Below are 19,913 nucleotides of genomic sequence, written 5' to 3'. Positions count from 1 at the left end.
GGATGGGGCAGGGGAGTGGGAGCCAGGCTGTCCCTAGGGACCTTCCTAAGGCTGCTGAGTGCATCCTTACCTGCTCCAGGTGACAGACCAGGATCTCAAAGGAGCCCCTGTTTCCCATCTGTTCTAAGCCACACAGTCTGGTGGTGGATTGGCCAGGCTGCAGAATTCTGAATTCATCTCAGCCAGCTCAGAGATCTGCCGCCATTTGCTGTATCCCTTTGAGCTTCAGCTTGTTCACGAGTGAACAGAAGCGGTAATGCCTGACTCTTAAGACTATGTTGAGAACCCAAAGGGACCATGGAAGCAGAGGAGTTAGTGAAGTATCTGCTGCAGAGTAAGCTTTCCAGAAAGCATAGCTCTAAAGGAAAGTAGACAGTTGTACATTTCCTGGAAGGGCCCCGATGTAAAGGTTGGGGCCAAGGCTATGAACTCTTCCGCCTGTGTAAGTGCATTTATTTGGCTAGACAAGCCTCCTTGGGGTTTGTTGGGTGGTCCAAGTGGAACAGAAGACAACACAGATTCACCTGCCATGGGTCCCTTGCTTCCATCCTGAACCACGGAGGCAGGTGAGGACTCTGTGGCTTCTCCCACTTCACAGATGAAGAGCTGGAGTTTCAGGAATCAAGTATTAGCCCAGGCTCTCTTGGCTTGTGGATGTTTGAGCGCAGGTCTGTTGGCTTCCGGCTGAAGCTGTGCACACCCTTGATGCCGCGGAAGGTATCAGTGTAAGAGCTTAACGCTGACGTTGTCTGCAGCTCATCTGTGGGACACCGGTCTTCCACTCCTGAGGTCCCCACATTGCTTGCTGCAGAGCCCTGCACAGCCAGGAAGTGAGCTGCCTCACTCCTCGTCCACTCCTTTTTCGATTCTCCTCCCTGCTCAAACAGGGCAGCTGGAGGACTCTCTCTTCATTGTTAGACCTGGCCTGTACCCTCCTTCTATCCCAGATGACACACAGGCCTTGACCTCAAGTGATACCTGGGGAGAAAGTAGGAACAGATTCCAGGTAGACCTGGGCTGCTTCCTGGAGGAAGCAGGCTGTCTCTTAACCTTCTATGTTGATAATGACAATGATAACAACAATAATAGTATTGGTAGTAATGCTGCTGAAAGACTTAGAAACACCTGCTACGTGCTGAACACCGCCCTAAGCACTGTACGTGCAGGAGCACAGCTTAACCTTCCCATCAGCCTCCAAAAGGACATAGTTTTGCAGCGTTTTGTAGATACAGAACTAGGGGAAAAGTAGGCCGAATAACTGGAGCAAAATCTTAAAATCATGAAGTAGCAGAGTAAGGTTGGAACAAGAGTCCCTGTGGTTGAGGCCGCCAGCCTGTCTGTGGATCGGGACTTTTCTGCGTCAGGATGGGGTCACGTGGCTTTCTTTTCTGTGGATGACCCAAGTCCCTCTCCTCACCCAGGTCCTACAAAGCTGGGGATGGACAGCGACCCCAGCAAGCCCAGGCCTCTCTTCCAAAATCAGATTAGCTCATTTTCAAGCGCTGCTTTGGGGGTCTTCACAGTTTCTGTGACAAGGTCCTGAGTGCAGACATGGGAGGTGGTGTCTGTTTGATTGGAATCCTTTGAGACTTTTCACCTCTTTTGGATTCTCCCGCCTGAGAGATCTGAACTAAGCCATGTGACCCGGTTGGTGTTTTCCCCGAGTTAGAAACGTGCTGATTCTGCTGCCCTCTGGTGTTCATCTGGGGTATGGCCAGAGACGCTGGGAGCAAAGATGAGGCCAACCGGCTTCAGCTTGTGGAGTAGAATGTCACTTCTCAGTGAGACACGAAGGGCAAAGGGGAGAGGTGACGCCAGAGTCACGTCCCCAGAATTTTCTCCTTTGAATGTGTAGCATGTCTTATAAAAGGGCATCATTTGGGTAACAGGAAAAACAAGCGATGAAGCAGGTGTTTGGTGAAGTGAGAAAAGTTGGTCCAAACTCCTGAAAGCACGTGGGAGACCAGACGCAGTTCTAGGCTCCCGGTTCCTGGCTTTGTCCTGACTTATCTTCAGACACGGCAGCCACTGGGGAGTGAAGCGGGGCTGGGGGGAGCGGGGAAGATGTTCTGTGTCTCCTTATCAATTTGCCTTTCAAATAAGTAAAAATAAATCTTTAAAAAAGATGCCACTCAGGACTCTAGCACCCCAAATTGGAGCTCCCGGGTTCAAGTCCCAGCTCTGCTTCTGATTTCTGTTTCCTGGTAATGCACACCTTGGCAAGCAGCAGGTGAAGGCCCAAGTACTTCATTCCGAAGCATCTGCATCTCCCATGCATAGAGTAGGTGATTTCAGGCTCCTGGGACTGGCCTAAACTAGTCCCAACCATTGAAGGCCTCTGGTGACTAAGATTGCAACCTCTCCGCCTCTCCACCTAATCAAGCAAAACAACAACAACAACAACAACAACAACAACAACAAAGATAGAGCAAGTATTTACAAGGATGTGGAGAAGAGAAAATCTTTGTACATTTTTGCTGGGGTGTAGTAATTGGTGTAGCCTCTACAGAAACCAGGCTGGTGATTCCTCAAAGATTAGCAGTAGAACTACCCTGTAATATCAGAACTACCATTCTAATCCATTTATCCAGAGGATGTGAAATCAGTGTTTGAAGAGATGCACGTAGTCTCAAGTTCCCAGCATTTGTCATCCACAACAGCCAAAACACATAAAGAAGTGTAAATAAGCCTCGGCAGACGAATGGATAAAGGAAGTCTGTCTGTCCATCATTCATCTATCCATCCAGCCGTTCACTTACGACAATGTGATTCAGACTTCGGGGGAAAGCAATCCTGCTGTTCTCCGGTACACCAGAGAAGCTGGAGGTCATATACTGAGCAACCGGAGACCACAGAGCTTCACCAGCCAAGGAAAGGGCTAGACTCCAGGACGGGGAGCTTGGGTAGGAGTTAGGTGGACAGAGGGTGATGCTGAGCCCCCAGCGTTTCAGCATCTGGGGCCAGAGAGGTCAACCCAGCGACTTACCCTCCCTGGTCCTCACTTCACATATATATGTATGTATGTACATATCAACGGGGTCTGATAGGAATGTGTTCCTTCTGAGTTTGCAGTGAGGGTGAAGGAGTCAGCACATGTGAAGTGTATAGGGGAGTACCTGGCATGCAGGCTCTATGTAAGGACTAGCTGGAATTACGACCAGTACACCTGTTAGTGGCACCCATAGGGAGTGACTGTGCTTCCTGGGTGTGAACATTTGGAGTGGAAAATGCCAAGCAAGTTCCAGAGCTAGCCCTGAGCAGTGTGGCAGATCCTTTCCAGGAGTCACAGGATGGGCTGGCAGTCAGGACCGGGGGCAGCGCAGTCAGCCAGATCCAAACCCTTCCATGAGTTAGTCTGTCACTTGTAGTTTGGGGATGCCAACAGTAGCCACTGCACAACTGTTTATTTTTTAGAAACCGAGTTGGAAAGATGGTTTTGACAGTAGGAATATCATGGCAGAATTTCTTCATTGAAAAAAATTTATTTATTTTTATTGGAAAGACAAAGATACAGAGAGAAGGAGAGACAGAAAGATTTTCCATCTGCTGGTTCACTCCCCAAATGGTTGCAATGGTCGGAGCTGAGCTGAATCAGAAGCCAGGATCTAGGAGCCTCTACCAGGTCTCCCACGCAGGTGCAGGGTCCCAAGGCTTTGGGTTATCCTTCTCTGCTCTCCTTGGCCACAAGCAGGGAGCTGGTTATTCTGTTACAAGTGAATAGGTGGATAGATAGATAAATGATGGGCAGCCAGGGCACGAATCAGCGCCCATATGGGATCCCGGAGCTTAAAGGGGGAGGATTATCCAGCAGAGCCATTGCATCAGGCCTCAGGTAGAGTATTTAGAAGTGCGTTGTGCTGGCTTTTATAATTGGCATCGGCAGTGGGTAGCTTAGCTTCTCAAATAGGTTCCGGTGGGGCAGTTAGGACAGCCTAGATAACCCTTAAGTTCACGGTGGCACTTCCCCATCTTGTCCACTAGATGGCACACATGTTCTTTCTTGTCCATCTGGATAAGACAGATGCAGAGATCAGTTACAAGATGGAAAACTATCTTGCTTGCTTTGCCCTTTACTTCTCACATAGTCCTCGCCATAAAGAAATTACTGTGCCACAAACGCAAAGCCCAGGCCTGATACACAATACGGCTTCAAACAAAACATCTGCCGTTCTTCCTTTGTTGTAATATCCTTTTTTCCGAGGATGGACCGAAGCAGAGCACACAGGTAGAACCGTGATGCTGAAGCCTGCTATGGGCGGAAAGCTCATCTTTCCCCCAGCCTTCATTCAGAGGAAGGCTTAGGAGCTCTGGTTGCAGTTCAAGGCCTCGCTGTGATTACATCTTTGCATTCTCGCTGGCTCTGTGACTTTGGCATTCCCTAATACCAGTCGTTTCGTTGACCAGAGCCTCAGTTCTTACAATAACACCTTTCTCATTTTGGGGTGTTTTAGGGTTAGCAGCTAGCTACGGAAGACATGCTGTGGATGGTCGTTACCGTTGTCAACTTGCGGGTAACTTTGTTAGCTCCTTCTCTGTCCTCCCTTCTTTCCCCACCTCCCTCTCTTCTTTTCCTCTACAATTACAAAGCACTCACGGTTCCTACCACCAGGCAGTTCACCTTCCAGTGCTTTCTGGCCTCTGTTCCTTTCTGGGACAGTTCTGTCTCAGTGTATCTTCTTTCCTGGAAGCCATGGGAAATGGGGTGCCATCCCCTCTCTCTGGGATCCTTGTCTCTGCAGGAGCTCGCACCCAGGGACCAGGTGACGCAGGTCCCATCTCCTCCCTGACTGTGCTTCCGCAGGAACAAACCCACAAATTCTGCAGGCTCTGCAACGCATCTCCACCCCACCCACGACCTGGACCCTTTCGTGTGCTTCAGCCGTGGCTTTCTCCCTAGCTGTCCTGGGTGCCTGGGGCCTCTGGGTGGGGACCCCAGGGAAGGACAGAGCCTCAACTGCTCATTCTTGATGACAAGAGAGCAGCTTTGGTTTGATGTACTCTGTATCTGGGGCCCACGGCAAAGGAAACTGCTGAGTCCAAGTCTTGCGCCGGGTGAAGGGGAGGAATTCTGAAGGCATGGTTACAGGAAGCTTCCAGCAAAGAGAACATTTGGGGAATGTACTTTTAAACCGTCTTCCAAGGAAAGTGGAATTTCCCTTTTCTTTTCTTTTTTTTTTTTTTTAAAGATTTATTTTTTTATTATTTTTCATTGGAAAGGCAGATATACAGAGAGGAGAGACAGAGAGGAAGATCTTCCGTCCGATGATTCACTCCCCAAGTGAGCGCAACGGGCCGATACTATGCCGGTCCGAAGCCAGGAGCCTCTTCCCGGTCTCCCACGCGGGTGCAGGTTCCCAAAGCTTTGGGCCGTCCTCGACTGCTTTCCCAGGCCACAGGCAGGGAGCTGGAAGGGAAGCGGGGCTACCGGGATTAGAACCGGCGCCCATATGGGATCCCGGGCGTGCAAGGCGAGGACCTTTAACCACTTGCGCCACCGCGCCGGGCCCGGAATTTCCCTTTTCAACTCTAGTGATTTGGGGGGTAGGTGGAACCCCCGCTTCTTAACACCCGTGACCAGGCTCTGACACTGCCCAGCGAGCTCAGCGAGGTCTTAGGCTTGTGATTACACTCAAAAACTTTATTTTTATGTGTTGTAGTGCCCTGGTTTCCCAGAACCATCCAAGAGCTGGACAGATTTGCCAACCAGATCCTCAGCTACGGAGCAGAACTGGATGCAGATCACCCTGTGAGTCCTGGCCCTTAGGACAAGGTCCTTTTGATTCCTCCCTCCATCTCCTCCCTCCATCTTCACCCTCCCCGTATCCCCGCCTTCACATCCTGCTTTGGAACATGGTTGTTGAGTTACTCCGTAGGTCAGGGCTCGGAGATCAAAAATGAACAAGGCTATCTCAGCCATCACCATTATTATGGTCACCGTTATCGTTAGAACAAATGTGATCCCTGTCAAGAAGCTGGTGTGTCTCTATGATGCATGTACGCACACACACAAGCACACACATGATTCTTATTTCTACACATGTTCACTTTAGAAAAGTGTCAATCAAGGGCATGGGAAACGCTAAACTCCACTAGCAACTCTGCCCTCCTTGGGAGGCAATGGGAATAGCACCAATGGAATTGGACTGTTTTTGTTTCATATGTATATTTGAAAGGCAGAGTTGCTAGTGGAGTTTAGCAGAGGAGCCACCTGTCGCGATTCTGAGTAGAGGACAGACAGGAGGGGACTTGCCATCCCTGTCCCATTCCCTGCGGGGGGTTCTGAGTGGGGGCTGTCTTTGTTCTCTGCTGGGCAAATGACTTCACACTCAGGACGTGGCAGGTGTTCACAGTGACCAGGGCTCAGGCGTGGCTGACCGAGTGTGTGTGTCTCTTCAGGAGCCTGTTGTCTCCTCGGAGTGTGAAGCGCCTGCCCTCGCAAGGGCCGGGAGTGGAGGCGTCCACTGCCACAGTGAGCATTCAGATGCGGCAGGATTGGCCGTCCCTTCCAAGGCTCCGAGAGTCCTAAGCCTTGCTGGGCTCTTTAAGGCCTTGTAGGTGGCAGAATCCTGGATCCCTTTACAGACCCATGGGGCAGAGGCGAGGGGCAGGCTGGAGAACGTACATAATTAGTGCCTGTTCTTATTCTAAGACTATGTGCCCTGATGGTGAGCGTTAAGCCGGGGGCGGGGGATGAAGAGGATTCCTAGTTCCAGTCCACTCAGGAGCTGCCGTTGTGCAGTGAGTAACAGGAGAGTATTCATAAGCAAACAAGAGCGAGTTTCTTCCCATCTGCCACAAAGAGCAAACACCAAAAACACCTGCTCACTCCTAAAATAATCTAAAATTTTAAATATAAAACTTTAAATAAATAATAAACAATACATCAATATTTCGCTATGGCTCTCTCCCCAACTCCTTATTTTTCTCTCTGCATAACCTACCAACCAGAAATGCCATGATTTTTGAATATTTGTTTATTTTTATTTGAAAATCAGAGAGAGAGATTTTTTTTTAATTTATTTACTTTTATTGCAAAGACAGATATATATATATATATATATATATATATATATATATATATATACAGAGGAGGAGAGACAGAGAGGAAGATCGTCCATCTGATGGTTCACTCCCCAAGTGACCACAATGGCCAGAGCTGAGCCAATCCAAAGCCAGGAGCCAGGAGCTCTTCTGGGTCTCCCACACAGGTCTCAAGGCGTTGGGCCATCCTTCTCTGCTTGCCCAGGCCACAAGCAGGGAGCTGGATGGAAAGTGGGGTTGTCAGCATTAGAACTGGTGCCCGTATGGGATCCCGGGACATTCAAGGCGAGGAGTTTAGCCACTAGGCTACAGCACTGGGCCTGATAGGATACCCCCTGGTTCCCTCCCACAAATGGCTGCAATGGTCAGAGCAGAGCCAGTCTGAAGCCAGGAGCCAGGACTTCCTTCCAGTTGGGTGCAGGGACCTCAGGACTTGGACCATCTTCTGCCGCTTTCCCAGACAGTGGCATTTTATCCTAACTAGCAGTGCTAACCAACCCTCGGCAACACAGCTTTGTGAGTCTTCAAGCCTTTTGCTGTTGCTCTAGCCCTGGGGAGAAATCCTGTTCCATGCCTCTGTGGGGGAGCTCCCTGTGGGCTCCTCACATGTTAACCATGATATCCAGTCGTCCTGAAGAGAGAAGTTGTATAGAAATCTCCATGGACATGACACTTGGACCCTCTTCCCAAAGGCCCGAAGGCACACTGACCTGAGTTTCACTTTTCTGTGATGTGGTCAGGACCTGTGGTGCCCAGGGTGGCAAGGGCTGCCCTGCTGCAGGGCCTCCTTCTTCAGGCCTCTGCCAGTTGCCTCCTGGTGACAACCCTGTAAGTGGAACAGCTCCGGGGATGTCTTCTCTCAGCAAAGTTCTCTAATGCATTGGGCCCAGCCAGTGGGGTCTACCCATCAGCGCACTTGTGTCTCTCACTGAGTCCTTTATTCCTGCCCTGACTCGATTTCCCTCCCACGGGCCCTCTGATCCTTCACCCCCTGCTTCTTCGTGGCAAGAAGCCAACCAGAGAGACAGACATTTCCTCCCGCTCAGCCTGTATCCCTGCAGAGCAGCCTGACTGACCTTAGAATTCTCTGGAATTTGTTTCTCTGGGTAAGCTCAGCCCAATCCTTGGCCCCCTGGCCTCATTGTCAGGATTTTTTTTTCCCATAAAAATGCAACTTATCAGGTACACAGTCCCCTGAAGAGGAAGCACCAGGCTCTCTCTGTTCCTTGGTTTTCGACACAGGCCAAGGTCAAAGCAAGCTCTCAAGGCTGCTCCCCCACAGCCCTGCAGGTCCTGCACGCCTGGCCTCTCGGGGGAACTGCAAGCAGACACCAGCCTCGAGAGCGAAGAGGGTGTTCTTCCCAAAAGGACCCTCTGTTCTGCTCTGTCCCTGTGTGTTCCGTAGGCTCTCTCTGTCCCCTGACCTCCTGCCCTTGGCAGCAGACACTGATGTTCGGCCCGATGTCTCACATCAGGGACTACAAGACAGCCCACACATTGAGAAATGGGTTAAAGAAAGGATTGTTCTCAAAACACAGGGTCAAGGGCATTTGCCTCTCAGCTTGGGCTCGGTGGGAACATTCAACAGGACAGTTATGCTTCCCCCGTCTGTGCAGCGCCCCCGCTTTGGTTGCCAGTCTCTCTCCTGCCTTTCTTCTTTCGTCCTTGCACAAACATTTACAAAGCCAATGGCATGACTGCGCCAGATAGTTAAGGCTTGGCATGCTTTTTTTTTTTTTAACTCCAGTGTTCTCACCACCTCGTGCAAGTTGTGCTTGTCATTTTCAGACAAGAAACTTGAGCTAGTGAGGGCCACCGGGTCTCCCACGGATGGGAACTGTGTTCAAGGTATGTAACGGAAAGATGGAGGAAGTGATGAACTCCATGTGACTGCTGCCCGCCAGGAGATCCCTGAAACAGAGCTGGAGAAGGGGGTGTCCACTCAAAGGGGAGCACAAGGCTGCTGGGATGGCACCTAGAAACTTAGCAGGCTGAATCCAACTGGTTTGGTTTGACTTTAACTTTCAAAACAGGCTGCCTTTTCTCTGGTCATATAGTTTCCTTTGTGTAAAATATTCTTTCTCAACATCTCCTCTGTCCACTTTTCCACACTGAGGAATCTCTCTTCATCTCCCAGTCTCTTCCCTAGACTTAGAGCCTTGCCACCTGTTGGCTGCAGAAAAACCCTGGTGCGTGCTCTAGTAACAAGATCTGAATGCATGCTTCCGTGATACCCACTGTCACTGTGTGTTACACTCTGGGTCCCGAGTATCAGATTACAGTAAATTCACTTCCTCACAATTTATAATCTCATAGGAAGCACGAAAGAATACGTAAGTAAAAATGCCTTACGTGTATTTGCAAAACCATCTGTGACAACAATCCCATGGTGAAAGAGAGCAGGGATGCACTCTGCAACCCTGTCTTAAACCCACACAAGTCAGTTACCCCATTAGATGCTTTGAAAAATACTGTGAAATTGAAATTGAAATCCATGCAACCTAATGTTACCTCATATTTGCACGTGAAACATTTTTAAACAGCATATTTTGCAATGTCGTTTTCAACTGCAGTGTAGTTTGAGCAAGAATTAATTAATGGATAACTCAAACAAGTAAACCAGGTGTGATGACTCAGAAAGCAGAGCTGTTACAGAGTGACTGGAATATTTAGGGATGACTTCTAGAAAGTGGGAGATCTGAGTTGATCCCAGGGTAGACAATATTTATTCAACAGTTCCCAGAGCTCTGTGGCTGAGGTGTCTTCCAGTGTGGATCAGTATGGAAACTGCTCAGTTCAGTGTTTCAGAAATCAACGTGCTGGCCAGCTCAAGGCTGTACGCTCCTTCAGCTCCTGGGGACCCCCTTCGTTTTTCCAGGACCTGGGAGGAGTCAGACTGACAGTTCCTTCTGGGCAGTTAAGACAACTGACATCTGGGGGTAACTCACATCACAGGCCTTCTCTCTGATTCCATTGAGGAGAGCTCAGCTTCGTGGGCACTACTTACTGCCAAAGAGGCTGGGGAAGGCATTTTAGCAGGCATTTGGCAAGGAGGGAGGGAAGATCTTGGGGCATCCCAGTGGCCTTTGTCAGTCAGAGCTCACTGGTCCAACTGCCTTGGCGCCTGAGCTAGAATCCAGAGTGAAGATCTGCATCATAAGGGGATATTTACCATTTCCCCCCTGTTTCTACTAGATTTGTACTTCTTGAGCCAAGACTCTCAAATGGCTTTTAAAACTTTCCAGACTCTTCCAGAACTTCTCTGTGAATAGGGAGGGCTACATTTTCTAATAGATCTCTCCTTTCCACTTGCCCGAGCTTCTTCCTCAGAGGAATCCATCAATCTATCCTAAGGGTCAGGCAGTCAGTTGTGTCATTAAAGCTTTTTCCACTCTTAACAAGTTGTTCTATAGAAATATGATTTTAAAAGGTTAAAAACATAATTGTGAGGAAAACATAGATGTTGGCTATTGGCTCAGAATTGTGACTCTTATCCTGGCCCCAGACCACACCCAGACCTAGCCACTGCAGGAATTTGGGGGTGTGAGCTAGCCGATGGCAGCATTCTGTCTGTTGTTCCCTCTGTCTCTCAAATAACTAAATAGCGGTTAATTGTCCTATAGATACATAGTGAACATGTGTCAAAGATAGATTTGAGTCATTTAAGAGGGATAATGATATTAGTGGGGGATAATGAGACAAGTTGTGTAAAGAAAGATACACAAAAACGAAGTATACACAATCATTGAGAAATGGAATGCTGGGATATTGCTGCACAGCTGGACGCACAGCTTCTGAGTAGTATCTCTTCTTTTAATTTTTCTTAAAGATTTATTAACTTTTATTAGAAAGGCAGCTTTACAGAGAGAAGGAGAGACAGAAAGACCCTCTGCTGGTTCACTCCCCAAGTGGCTGCAATGGCCGGAGTTGAACCAATCTGAAGCTAGGATCCAGGAGCTTCTTCCAGGTCTCCCACACAGGTTCAGGGTCCCAAGGCTTTGGGCCATCCTCTACTGCTTTCTCAGGCCACAAGTAAGGAGCTGGATGAAAAGTGGAGCTGCTGGGACACAAACCAGCACCTGTGTGGGATCACAGCACTTGCAAGGTGAGGACTTTACCCACTGAGCCATTATGCTGGGCTAAGCATCCCCTCTGTAAGACAGAAATCATGATAACATGAATATTTCACAAATTATGAATTTTCTGAAAGTCAGCATCCACTTTAAAAAGTCTAAAGTTGAAAGTAAGCAGAATACTTGACAATAATGGAAACATGAAGTTAAAAGATAAGACTATTGGTGCAAAGTTGCTTGAAATTCATATGCTTCAGGTCTTTAAAATTTCATAGTAATGCATGCTAAGAAACAAATACGCATAAATTTCAAAAAAAATTTTGCACCAAAATACACATTGCTTAATTCCATTAACATGAAAATTTTGAAGTCCCCTGTATGAGTTCCCCTATGCATGAGCTTGTCATACTTGAAATGGCCCATGATGAGCTTGTTTTGTCTTTTTTTTCTCTCAAGTTTTGCACAAGATTCCATATGCTCAGTACGCATGTGTGGAGTAAGACACGCACGTTCTTGAGTTTAATCATTGCTAACCATGTGGTGACCACCTGAAGGGAAAAATGTGAGGCTACTGAGGAATGCATTGTAGAAGGAAACGAAATAAACTGGAAAGATCTTTAAAAGTTTAAATCAAGGAACAAAGAACAGATCAAAGAGGATCGTGGTCAGAAGGAAAAACACAGGTGAAGATGTTGATATGGCAAACAGGGAAGAGTTAAAACAAAAACAGTATCACTTGAGCACCTTAAGAGGGCAAGAGTGGCTAGGAATAGACTTGAAATTTAGAAAGGCCAGACCCACTGAAGCCTTGAGGATAGGGTGAAGGATTTGGGACTTTATTCTCACATAAATGCAAAGTTTTCAAAGAGGAAATGGATCTCGCTAGATCTGTGGACAGGGTGAGCAGGTGCAGTGACAGAGCACAGGAAGAACTGTTACAGGCAGGGACTGCTGAGGCCCCTGCGTGCAGCTGTGACAGTGAGAATGAAGTAAGAAGGACAAACTCGAGGAGTCTATAAGGTGAAATAGATGAAAAGTGGTTCCCGGGCCTGGAGAAAACAAAGAGAGGAAAGAAGGAATCCCAGCTCACTGGCTTGGACAATGAGGCACCCAAGTCTCTTCTCAAATAGACTTTGAGATTTACTGGTAGCAACTGTCAGCAGTAACTCAGAGTGAACAAACAAAGGGGGCCTTGTCAACACTTCCCACGACTATTGGTTTACACGCCTTTGGTCAGTGTCTTTTGGGTGGCAGTGGTGGATACTTAAATATCAGTTTAAACCTTATTTCCTGCATGCCATCCTTCCCAGTTAGCATGGAAATTACAGGGTACAAAAGCCTCTTGATATTTGCCTAGACAAAGTATAAGTAGTAAAGCAATAACCCTGCAGTTTTTTTTTTTTTTGAAGTGTTCAGAGGTGAGTGCTGGGTCTCAATGGCTGGTTCCAGAGCACAGACTTCTGAAGTTCTAAGCCAGTCTCCCTGGCTTCTCAATTTTGCCAAACTGCACAAATCTATCTTCTTTCAAGTGCCTACTACGTAATCAGTTATGTTTAATGTCCTACCTTCCTTGCCTAATTCAATCCACACAACACACCAAAACAGGTATGAGGAATTGTTTTTCCTGGTAAGGAAGCAGAGGTTTCAAGAGGTGAGTTGACCATCCCAAGCCATTCTCAGTGAATGAATGGATTAATGCTCCTGGCCAGCCTGTCTGACCTTAGAATCTGTGCTCTTCTCACTAGCTTAAAGATGGCATTTCTGAGGCTTAATGCAGTCAAGACACAGAGAAATGATGAAATAAATATCTCAGTTGTTGAGAAGACTTAGAATTCCTTCCTTGATAGCATCTTTCTCCTGAAAACTCTGCCCCTACATCACACCACACACCTCAACATCCCCAACAAAACAAATGAGATAAGGAAGGAAGGCAATTTCATGCAGGATTTGGGGGATGTTACAATTTTGCATCCTCTAGAACTCTATTTTCTCGAATCCTCTCTTTACCCTACCCCATCTCTTTCACTATTCCTTCGCCAACAGTACATTTTCCTGTCAAGCATCCTTGGTTACAGGCAGTGCAACCCAAATTGCTGCTATTAGCTTAATTGAGACAGGGTAATTATAAATAAATTACATGCAGTAGCTATCAAAATTACTGCTATTAGTCTAAATTGGGACAGGGTGATCAGTCATCCCCAACTGTAGCTTCATTCTGAATGTACTCCTTGTATACATATCACAAAGATATGATATGTGGTCACCTGGCAGCCCACGAATGCGAACCCTCGAGAAGCTGAGCTTCACAGCCCCAGATCTCTCTGACCACAAAGGAGGGCAGTACCCTCTAGAGGGCAGCTAGCAGGGACGCCATGCAGGCTGATAATGAACCTCGTATAAACATGGAGCTAGAAAGGGCCATGGTGGAAAATCTCCCATGAAAAATCTGTATAGTATATTACATATGTGTATGTTCACAGGCACCAGTGTATGACTCTGGAGGTACATTTTTAACATTATTTTGCTTTTTAAAACCATAAAAGCAATGTCTTTTCACTGTAGGAAACCTAAAAACCCTGCATGGCATTGAAGAATGGTACAGTCGCTATTCCCTTTCCCCACTATCGGCAGGTAACATTTGTTAGAGCGTGGGGTTTCTTTTGTCACATCATCTAGCTGCTTGTGTGTCCCCACTGACATGGTTGATGCCTACTGGATTTGTAATTTTGTGTTTATGTAATATAGGAATTCTACAGATGATAAAAATTTTAACTCACCTAGAGAAGATTCTTTAATGACAAACACAATAGAGCCAGATGTTCATGGGAAAGGTTCCTGGGCACTTTCTTCCAGGAGGAAGCATGAAGTGGGAATCCATCAACTTCCACTCACATTATCTATAGACCAAACTGTCTACAAATTCATTCCTTTAGTCCAGCAGTCAGGTCCCTTGAGGGTGTGTTGGCAGTGCTTGGGAATCAGTCGTAGTGCCCACTTTTGTTATCACTTCATCCCAGACTCAAACTAACTTATCTCCACCCCATAGATATGAGTCCAGTGGCTGTTTTTAAGTTCAGGTACTTAAGCTTTTTGTCTCTAAAGGATGACTCAAAACCATTTAGTGCTATACGGAAAATAACAGGGTTATAGTTTGTATTATTTAAGCCATGGAATCTTCTCTAAGTTGAATAGTCACTTATTCTGACTACAATTTAGGTTTTGAATAAAAATAGGTGGTAATTTTACTTTATTTTTCCAGTATGGAATATTTGGATTTTTCTGTTTTTCAAAATTTACCCTAGGAAATGTTTCTCCTTCCTCCCCTGCTCTCTTCTTCCAACAAGTATCCGTGATTCTTCCTGTGTACCAGGTCCACTAGTTTTCAGATGAAATTACATTGCATTTATTGACCTCTGGTGCTTGGTAATTACTGATAGCCCCTGATAGAACAGGAAACAAACAAACAAAACAAGCGAATCAGGTAAGCAAACAAAACAAAAGTATCTAAGGATCAGGGAGCATTAGATTTGTAAAATGTTTTAAAAAGATTGCTATACACTGTGCTCCAGCTTCCATTCTCTGACACCTTCAGTTGGAGGGGTGGTGGGTCAGAGAAACAGCAAGCTGAAGTGTTGGGAAGCACAGCTTTTGGGGGATGTGTTTGGCAGGAGCCAAGCAGAGAATGACAGGGGTAACAGCAATCTCTTGCCTCCTGAAGACTCATCACACCGTTTTTGGAGAATGCTCTTTCAGTCAGTGGAACCATTTCCAACCCAGGGATGCGCCTCACCCTCAATATTAAAAGGCGAACATGACCTCTTGTTACTCCAAAATGGGCTGCTTAAAAGGTGTCAGAAAAAAGGCTGTTTCACAAGTTAGCCCAAAGAAGACAGCGTTTTTTTTTTTTTGTATGTCCCAAGACAGAGTTCTCAGTGAGAGGGTCTCTGCCAGGTTGTAAAAAGTTGACAATTATGGAAGTGTGGTGAAAAGAACAGGGAACTGGGTGATCCACATTCTGGATTCGCCTTCCCTCTCAGTCTGTCTCTCAGTCATGCTGCTCTGCCTTCCAAGTGTGTTGGGTGGGTTGTGAAAATGCTAACTCTTCAACAGGCAGGAGGGTACTTTGAAAAGTTTGTGGGAAAACGGAACTACCATATCGTGTGCATTTTCTAAACGTTTGAAGGCACCACATAGTTGGCACCCAAGAAATGGCATTTTCAACTTTGTAAAAGTGGCCAGTGTACCTATTTTGCCTATCATGAAGGTAAGGGGCAGAGCTCTTGACTCAACATTTTGGCTCTGAGCTAAGTGGATTCTATGTGTCTTCACAATTGGCATCTCTCTACCTACTTTGTCCAGCATATCAGGTTTATAAGTTAGACGTGTGACAGACGAGGGTTCTTCCAGACCAGAGTATACCTGTACCCTGTCTTCCCATCACAATGCCCTGGCAGGGAGATTGGACCTGAACTGAAGGTATCACATCAATGTGTCACTCACATTATACAGCGGGACAGTTTGCCCTAAGTCTAAGACTGTGTTTAGGGTATACTCAGTAGAAGGGATTCATGCGCTGCCATAGTTTAAAAATTCTCATTCAAGGCATATGTAGAGGTGACAAGACCCCTGAATCTTGAGGCATAAGATATCCCCTTTCTTGCAGGGTTTTAAAGATCCCGTGTACCGAGCCAGACGGAAGCAGTTTGCTGATATTGCCTACAACTACCGCCAGTAAGTGTGCCTTGCATGGTGGGGAAGGAAGGAGAGTGCATCTTTATTCCACTGTCCTTTGACCCAGGTCAGAAAATGCTAGCACAGAGATTTCTATCTTCTGCCTGCTTGTGCATGTGGTATACATGTGACTCTGGGTGTGTGTCCAAACCTTCCTTTTAATAACATATGTTGAAATAATACTTGCCATAGACAAAACAAAATTACACACTTTGTGGAGGTCCAGCTCACTCCCTAACTTTGTTGTCTAATTATGCAATGTCTGAAGAAACTATGAAAGGCCTCATTCCTGAGTATCAAACAGCCTCTGGTCTTCTAAACATTAAACAGGGAAGAAGGAAAAAGAGAATCATTTACATTTAGGAAGGAGTTGGCTTCTTTACTAAAATAATGAATCATTTGAAATTTTAGGCCAGCCATGCTTCAATGGTCTGCTTTCATCTGGTCGGAGCCAGCTGTGAAGGGGAATTTCAGATTGGGATTTTTATCTGTCTAGCATGCCATGTTCTTCTCGTCCCCTGTATTAGCCCAGAGAAAGTGCAAATATCAGATATGTCATTCTGGAAGGGGATGATTTACTGGTTTGGGTCCTCAGGAGCTACAGAATGCTATGATGGGAAATTCAGTGTTTTGGGGACAGTGTCATTTCTGAATTAAAAAAGAAAGGCCATATGTAAGAGGACATTGACAGTCATGCAGAACCCTGTGGTCACAGCATTTCAACAGCTTGGTTAGAATATCACGGAGACAAAGCTGCTGATGGGACTTGGCAAGGTTATGTCTCCTGTCTCTGGAAGCATCCAGAATGGTTCTGCCCTTGGTGAGATCTGGGCTCACCTGAGCCTTGGCTTGTGCCAAGGAGGAGTCATAGAACGTGGCCACTTGCCCCCTAACCCTTCTTCCTCTTCCTTCCCCTAGCATGGTCAGGTGAGAAGCTGGATGCCTCAGACCAGTAGAGGGTCACATCCCTTTTCTCCTTGTTATGTTCCTGGGGCTTGGCTCAATGCTGTCTAGGTATTATTTTCATTCATCTTTATCATCTCACTCCTTGTTTTTCAGATGGGAATAAGAATACTAGAATAGAGTCAATAATTGCTGTGGTTGGACATGTCAGGAATAGAAGGTGACATTATCAGCTGAAGACACCGAGGGGTCCAGTGCCCAGTGTCTCATTCTGCTTTGTCTTGCACACCAGCCTTGCTTGCAGACATTGGGTTCATCTCTCTTGGAAATGGAATTCAGTGTCTCTAGGTTGACCTCCACCCAGTAAAGCTGTAAACAGTAGTTTGCTTCTGTCACCTAGGAAACTTCCTAAGCCCCAGACACCTAGATCTTTCCTTTTCCAGCTGACTCAGGATTCTGAGGCAGGGATCAGCATTTGCATTCTAGCAAACTCAATGTAGACAAATGTCTTCTATCTTAGTATCTGTTTATTCATTTATCCATCACCCTTTGTTCAATATTAATTTAATGTTTATGTGGAATTAATTTAGTTCCTTCACTGACAAAATTTGTACTTATTTAGGATATGATTTGAATACATGTATTCAAATACCTTTCCAATTTCCTAGCAGCAATAAGCTAGAGAGTATATGCCCACTACAACAGGGAACCTCCAATCTGTAGTTCATCTACTCAACGCAATAATTACCTTAATCAGCATAATACACTTAGTCAACACAGTCAACATAAAACAGCAAGGTTGCCTTACCTGAATTAGATGTTTTTGCATAGAGGATATAATCTCTCCTTTCCTTATTGGTTTATACCTCCAATCTTACTTTATTATGTTTGCTTCCTGCCTGGCCCTTCAAAGCTAATGTATTTCCACTTGGGTGAACAGTTAGAGAGCCAGAAGAGCAAAAAAGCCAATTCACTTCTCAAAATGAGAGCAAATCCTCAGCAGCACTGATGGGATGGGTGTTTTTGTCATTGCAGAATAAAATCACTCACTCATGTGAGAAACCAAAACGATGTATCCTGTATGAAGGAATAGCGTTCTTTCAGATAAGTTATGAAATCCAATATAGTCAGCTGCACTGCCTCACAGATTCCAGACCCTGACTTTCTGCTTAACCCTCACTTGTCCTGTTAGCTCTGTCTTTAACCTGCTGGAAACACAGACCCTTGTGTGTGTGTGTGTGTGTCTGTGTTCTAGCGGGCAGCCAATCCCTCGAGTGGAATACACAGAGGAAGAGAAGAAGACGTGGGGCACGGTGTTCAGGACCCTGAAGTCCTTGTATAAAACCCATGCCTGCTACGAACACAATCACATTTTTCCGCTTCTGGAAAAGTACTGTGGCTTCCACGAGGATAACATTCCACAGCTGGAAGATGTTTCTCAGTTCCTGCAGAGTAAGTCCACATCAGGTTCAAAGGCCCAGCAGGGAGTGGGGGAGGAGAGGGGAAGGGAGGACAAGTACACAGAGGCGAGGGTGAGTGGGTGTGCTGGGCTAGGCAACTCACTTGATTCTCCCAGGAGAAGCTGACTTGCACTGTTCTCTGCCTCCCTTTGGCCTCTGCTGTCAACTTGCTTCCATCCTAGCAAATAGGGATGGATTTTGCCACACATATGTATTATTGTTATTGCAAATTCAGGATGCCTGATCAGAGCCCTTACAACTCCTGTTGTGTTAAGAAATGGGTGCCATCAGGGTGCCTTTATGTAAGAAGTGCACTGTGTGTGACGCAGGACCAAGAAATCTTGAATTCCTATTCTGTGCATCTAGTAGGAATTTTGCCATGGACCCTCTCTAGCTGTGTGAACCTGGCTCAGTTTTGTTATCAGCCAAGTGGAGAATGTATAAGCAGTCCAACTTCTCTCATGGCGATGTAGTGAGGGACAATAAGATGCTTCATTTGCCAGCAGCCAGCAACATGCAGCACCTGCAGCAGGTTCTCAGTGAAGGTGGACTGAGCTGCAATCTGAGTCACTCAATGAAGTAACTACATTATCTACTATAATGTAGTTTTTAGCATGACACATCAGGGAAGATAGGTGTTCTTGCTGCCAGCAAAAGTGAAACAGAACAGTCAGTTACCTACTATGTGCCCAGCAGACTGAGGAAAGGTAGGACAACAGAGAACAGGTTGCAGAAATGAAGAATTTCCTATGCATTAAAGTTGTGCGTCCATGGATAACTGGAGTAAGGAGCTAAGGGAGAAAACTGTAGAAGCACATATTGATGGTGGGCTAGATGACCTTTTGCATCCTTTGTCCATCTAGAGAGGCTGATTTCCAAGATAGGGTGAAGAATCAGAATCCATGGAGAGTTAGCTTCAGTCTGAAAATACAGAGAATATTTCGTATTTCATATGAGGAGGAATGGAGTTCTAAAGACATTCTTTCCCTAATTAACCAGGTCACCATGGCCAATGATAAGATATTAGTAAGAGAGTAACACCTACAGTGGGAGACTTGCATTGTTGTAATCGAGAAAGCAGACTTCCCCATCTGTAAACTGAGGATAATAGGAATGTCTACTCTCAGGATTGTTGTGAGGTTAGGATATGCAAAGTGCATAGAGCAGTGTCTGATGTATGGAAGCTAATACATAATGTTAGCTCTATCATCACATATCATCTTTACCACTGTTACACTTCCCGCCAGTTTGGGACAAATTAACAGAAAGATATAGAAACCAGACACAAGAACAGAAGTAAGTCCCCCGGAAGCCCTTTTAGGAATGCAACCAAAATGGACTAATATTTTACCCCTTGATAGTAAATTTACTGCCAATATATAGTGCATTCCAATTATCATGGCCAAGGGTAGATCAGAATATGCTCCTCCATGGGTTTCATGAGAAAAGAAAAGTGCAGAAAAGGATAAGATGATATTTATTTCCTCTCTATTGCTCCAGTCACACAGGTCACTGTTCCTCAGGGGACGGACTGTGTGAGAAGCAATACAGAATTCTAAATGTGCTCCTTCTGCACTCTTACTATCTGGGAGTGCTCCTTCCATATTCTTACCACCAGACAAGTGAAGCAAAAATTCTCTCCACACTCTGGAACTATGAGAGATACTGCGTATGTGTTTAACCTTAACAAACAGGAATAAGATCT

General features: G+C 46.1%; 1 protein-coding gene across 1 annotated transcript in view; it reads left to right on the top strand.

Annotated features, from left to right (window-relative positions):
- Positions 1–19,913, top strand: part of PAH (phenylalanine hydroxylase) — a 50,564-nt gene that overhangs the window by 17,361 nt on the left and 13,290 nt on the right. Inside the window, exons 4-6 of the mRNA XM_040984601.1 lie at positions 5,658–5,746; positions 15,778–15,845; positions 18,004–18,200. Coding sequence (XP_040840535.1) covers positions 5,658–5,746; positions 15,778–15,845; positions 18,004–18,200 — 354 coding nt within the window. The remainder of the gene's footprint in view (positions 1–5,657; positions 5,747–15,777; positions 15,846–18,003; positions 18,201–19,913) is intronic.

The sequence above is a fragment of the Ochotona curzoniae genome, unplaced genomic scaffold, assembly GCF_017591425.1.
Source record: "Ochotona curzoniae isolate NIBS_2020 unplaced genomic scaffold, NIBS_Ocur_1.0 contig_1014, whole genome shotgun sequence".
Lineage (NCBI taxonomy): Eukaryota > Metazoa > Chordata > Mammalia > Lagomorpha > Ochotonidae > Ochotona > Ochotona curzoniae.
This window is presented reverse-complemented; position numbering and strand designations above follow the sequence as displayed.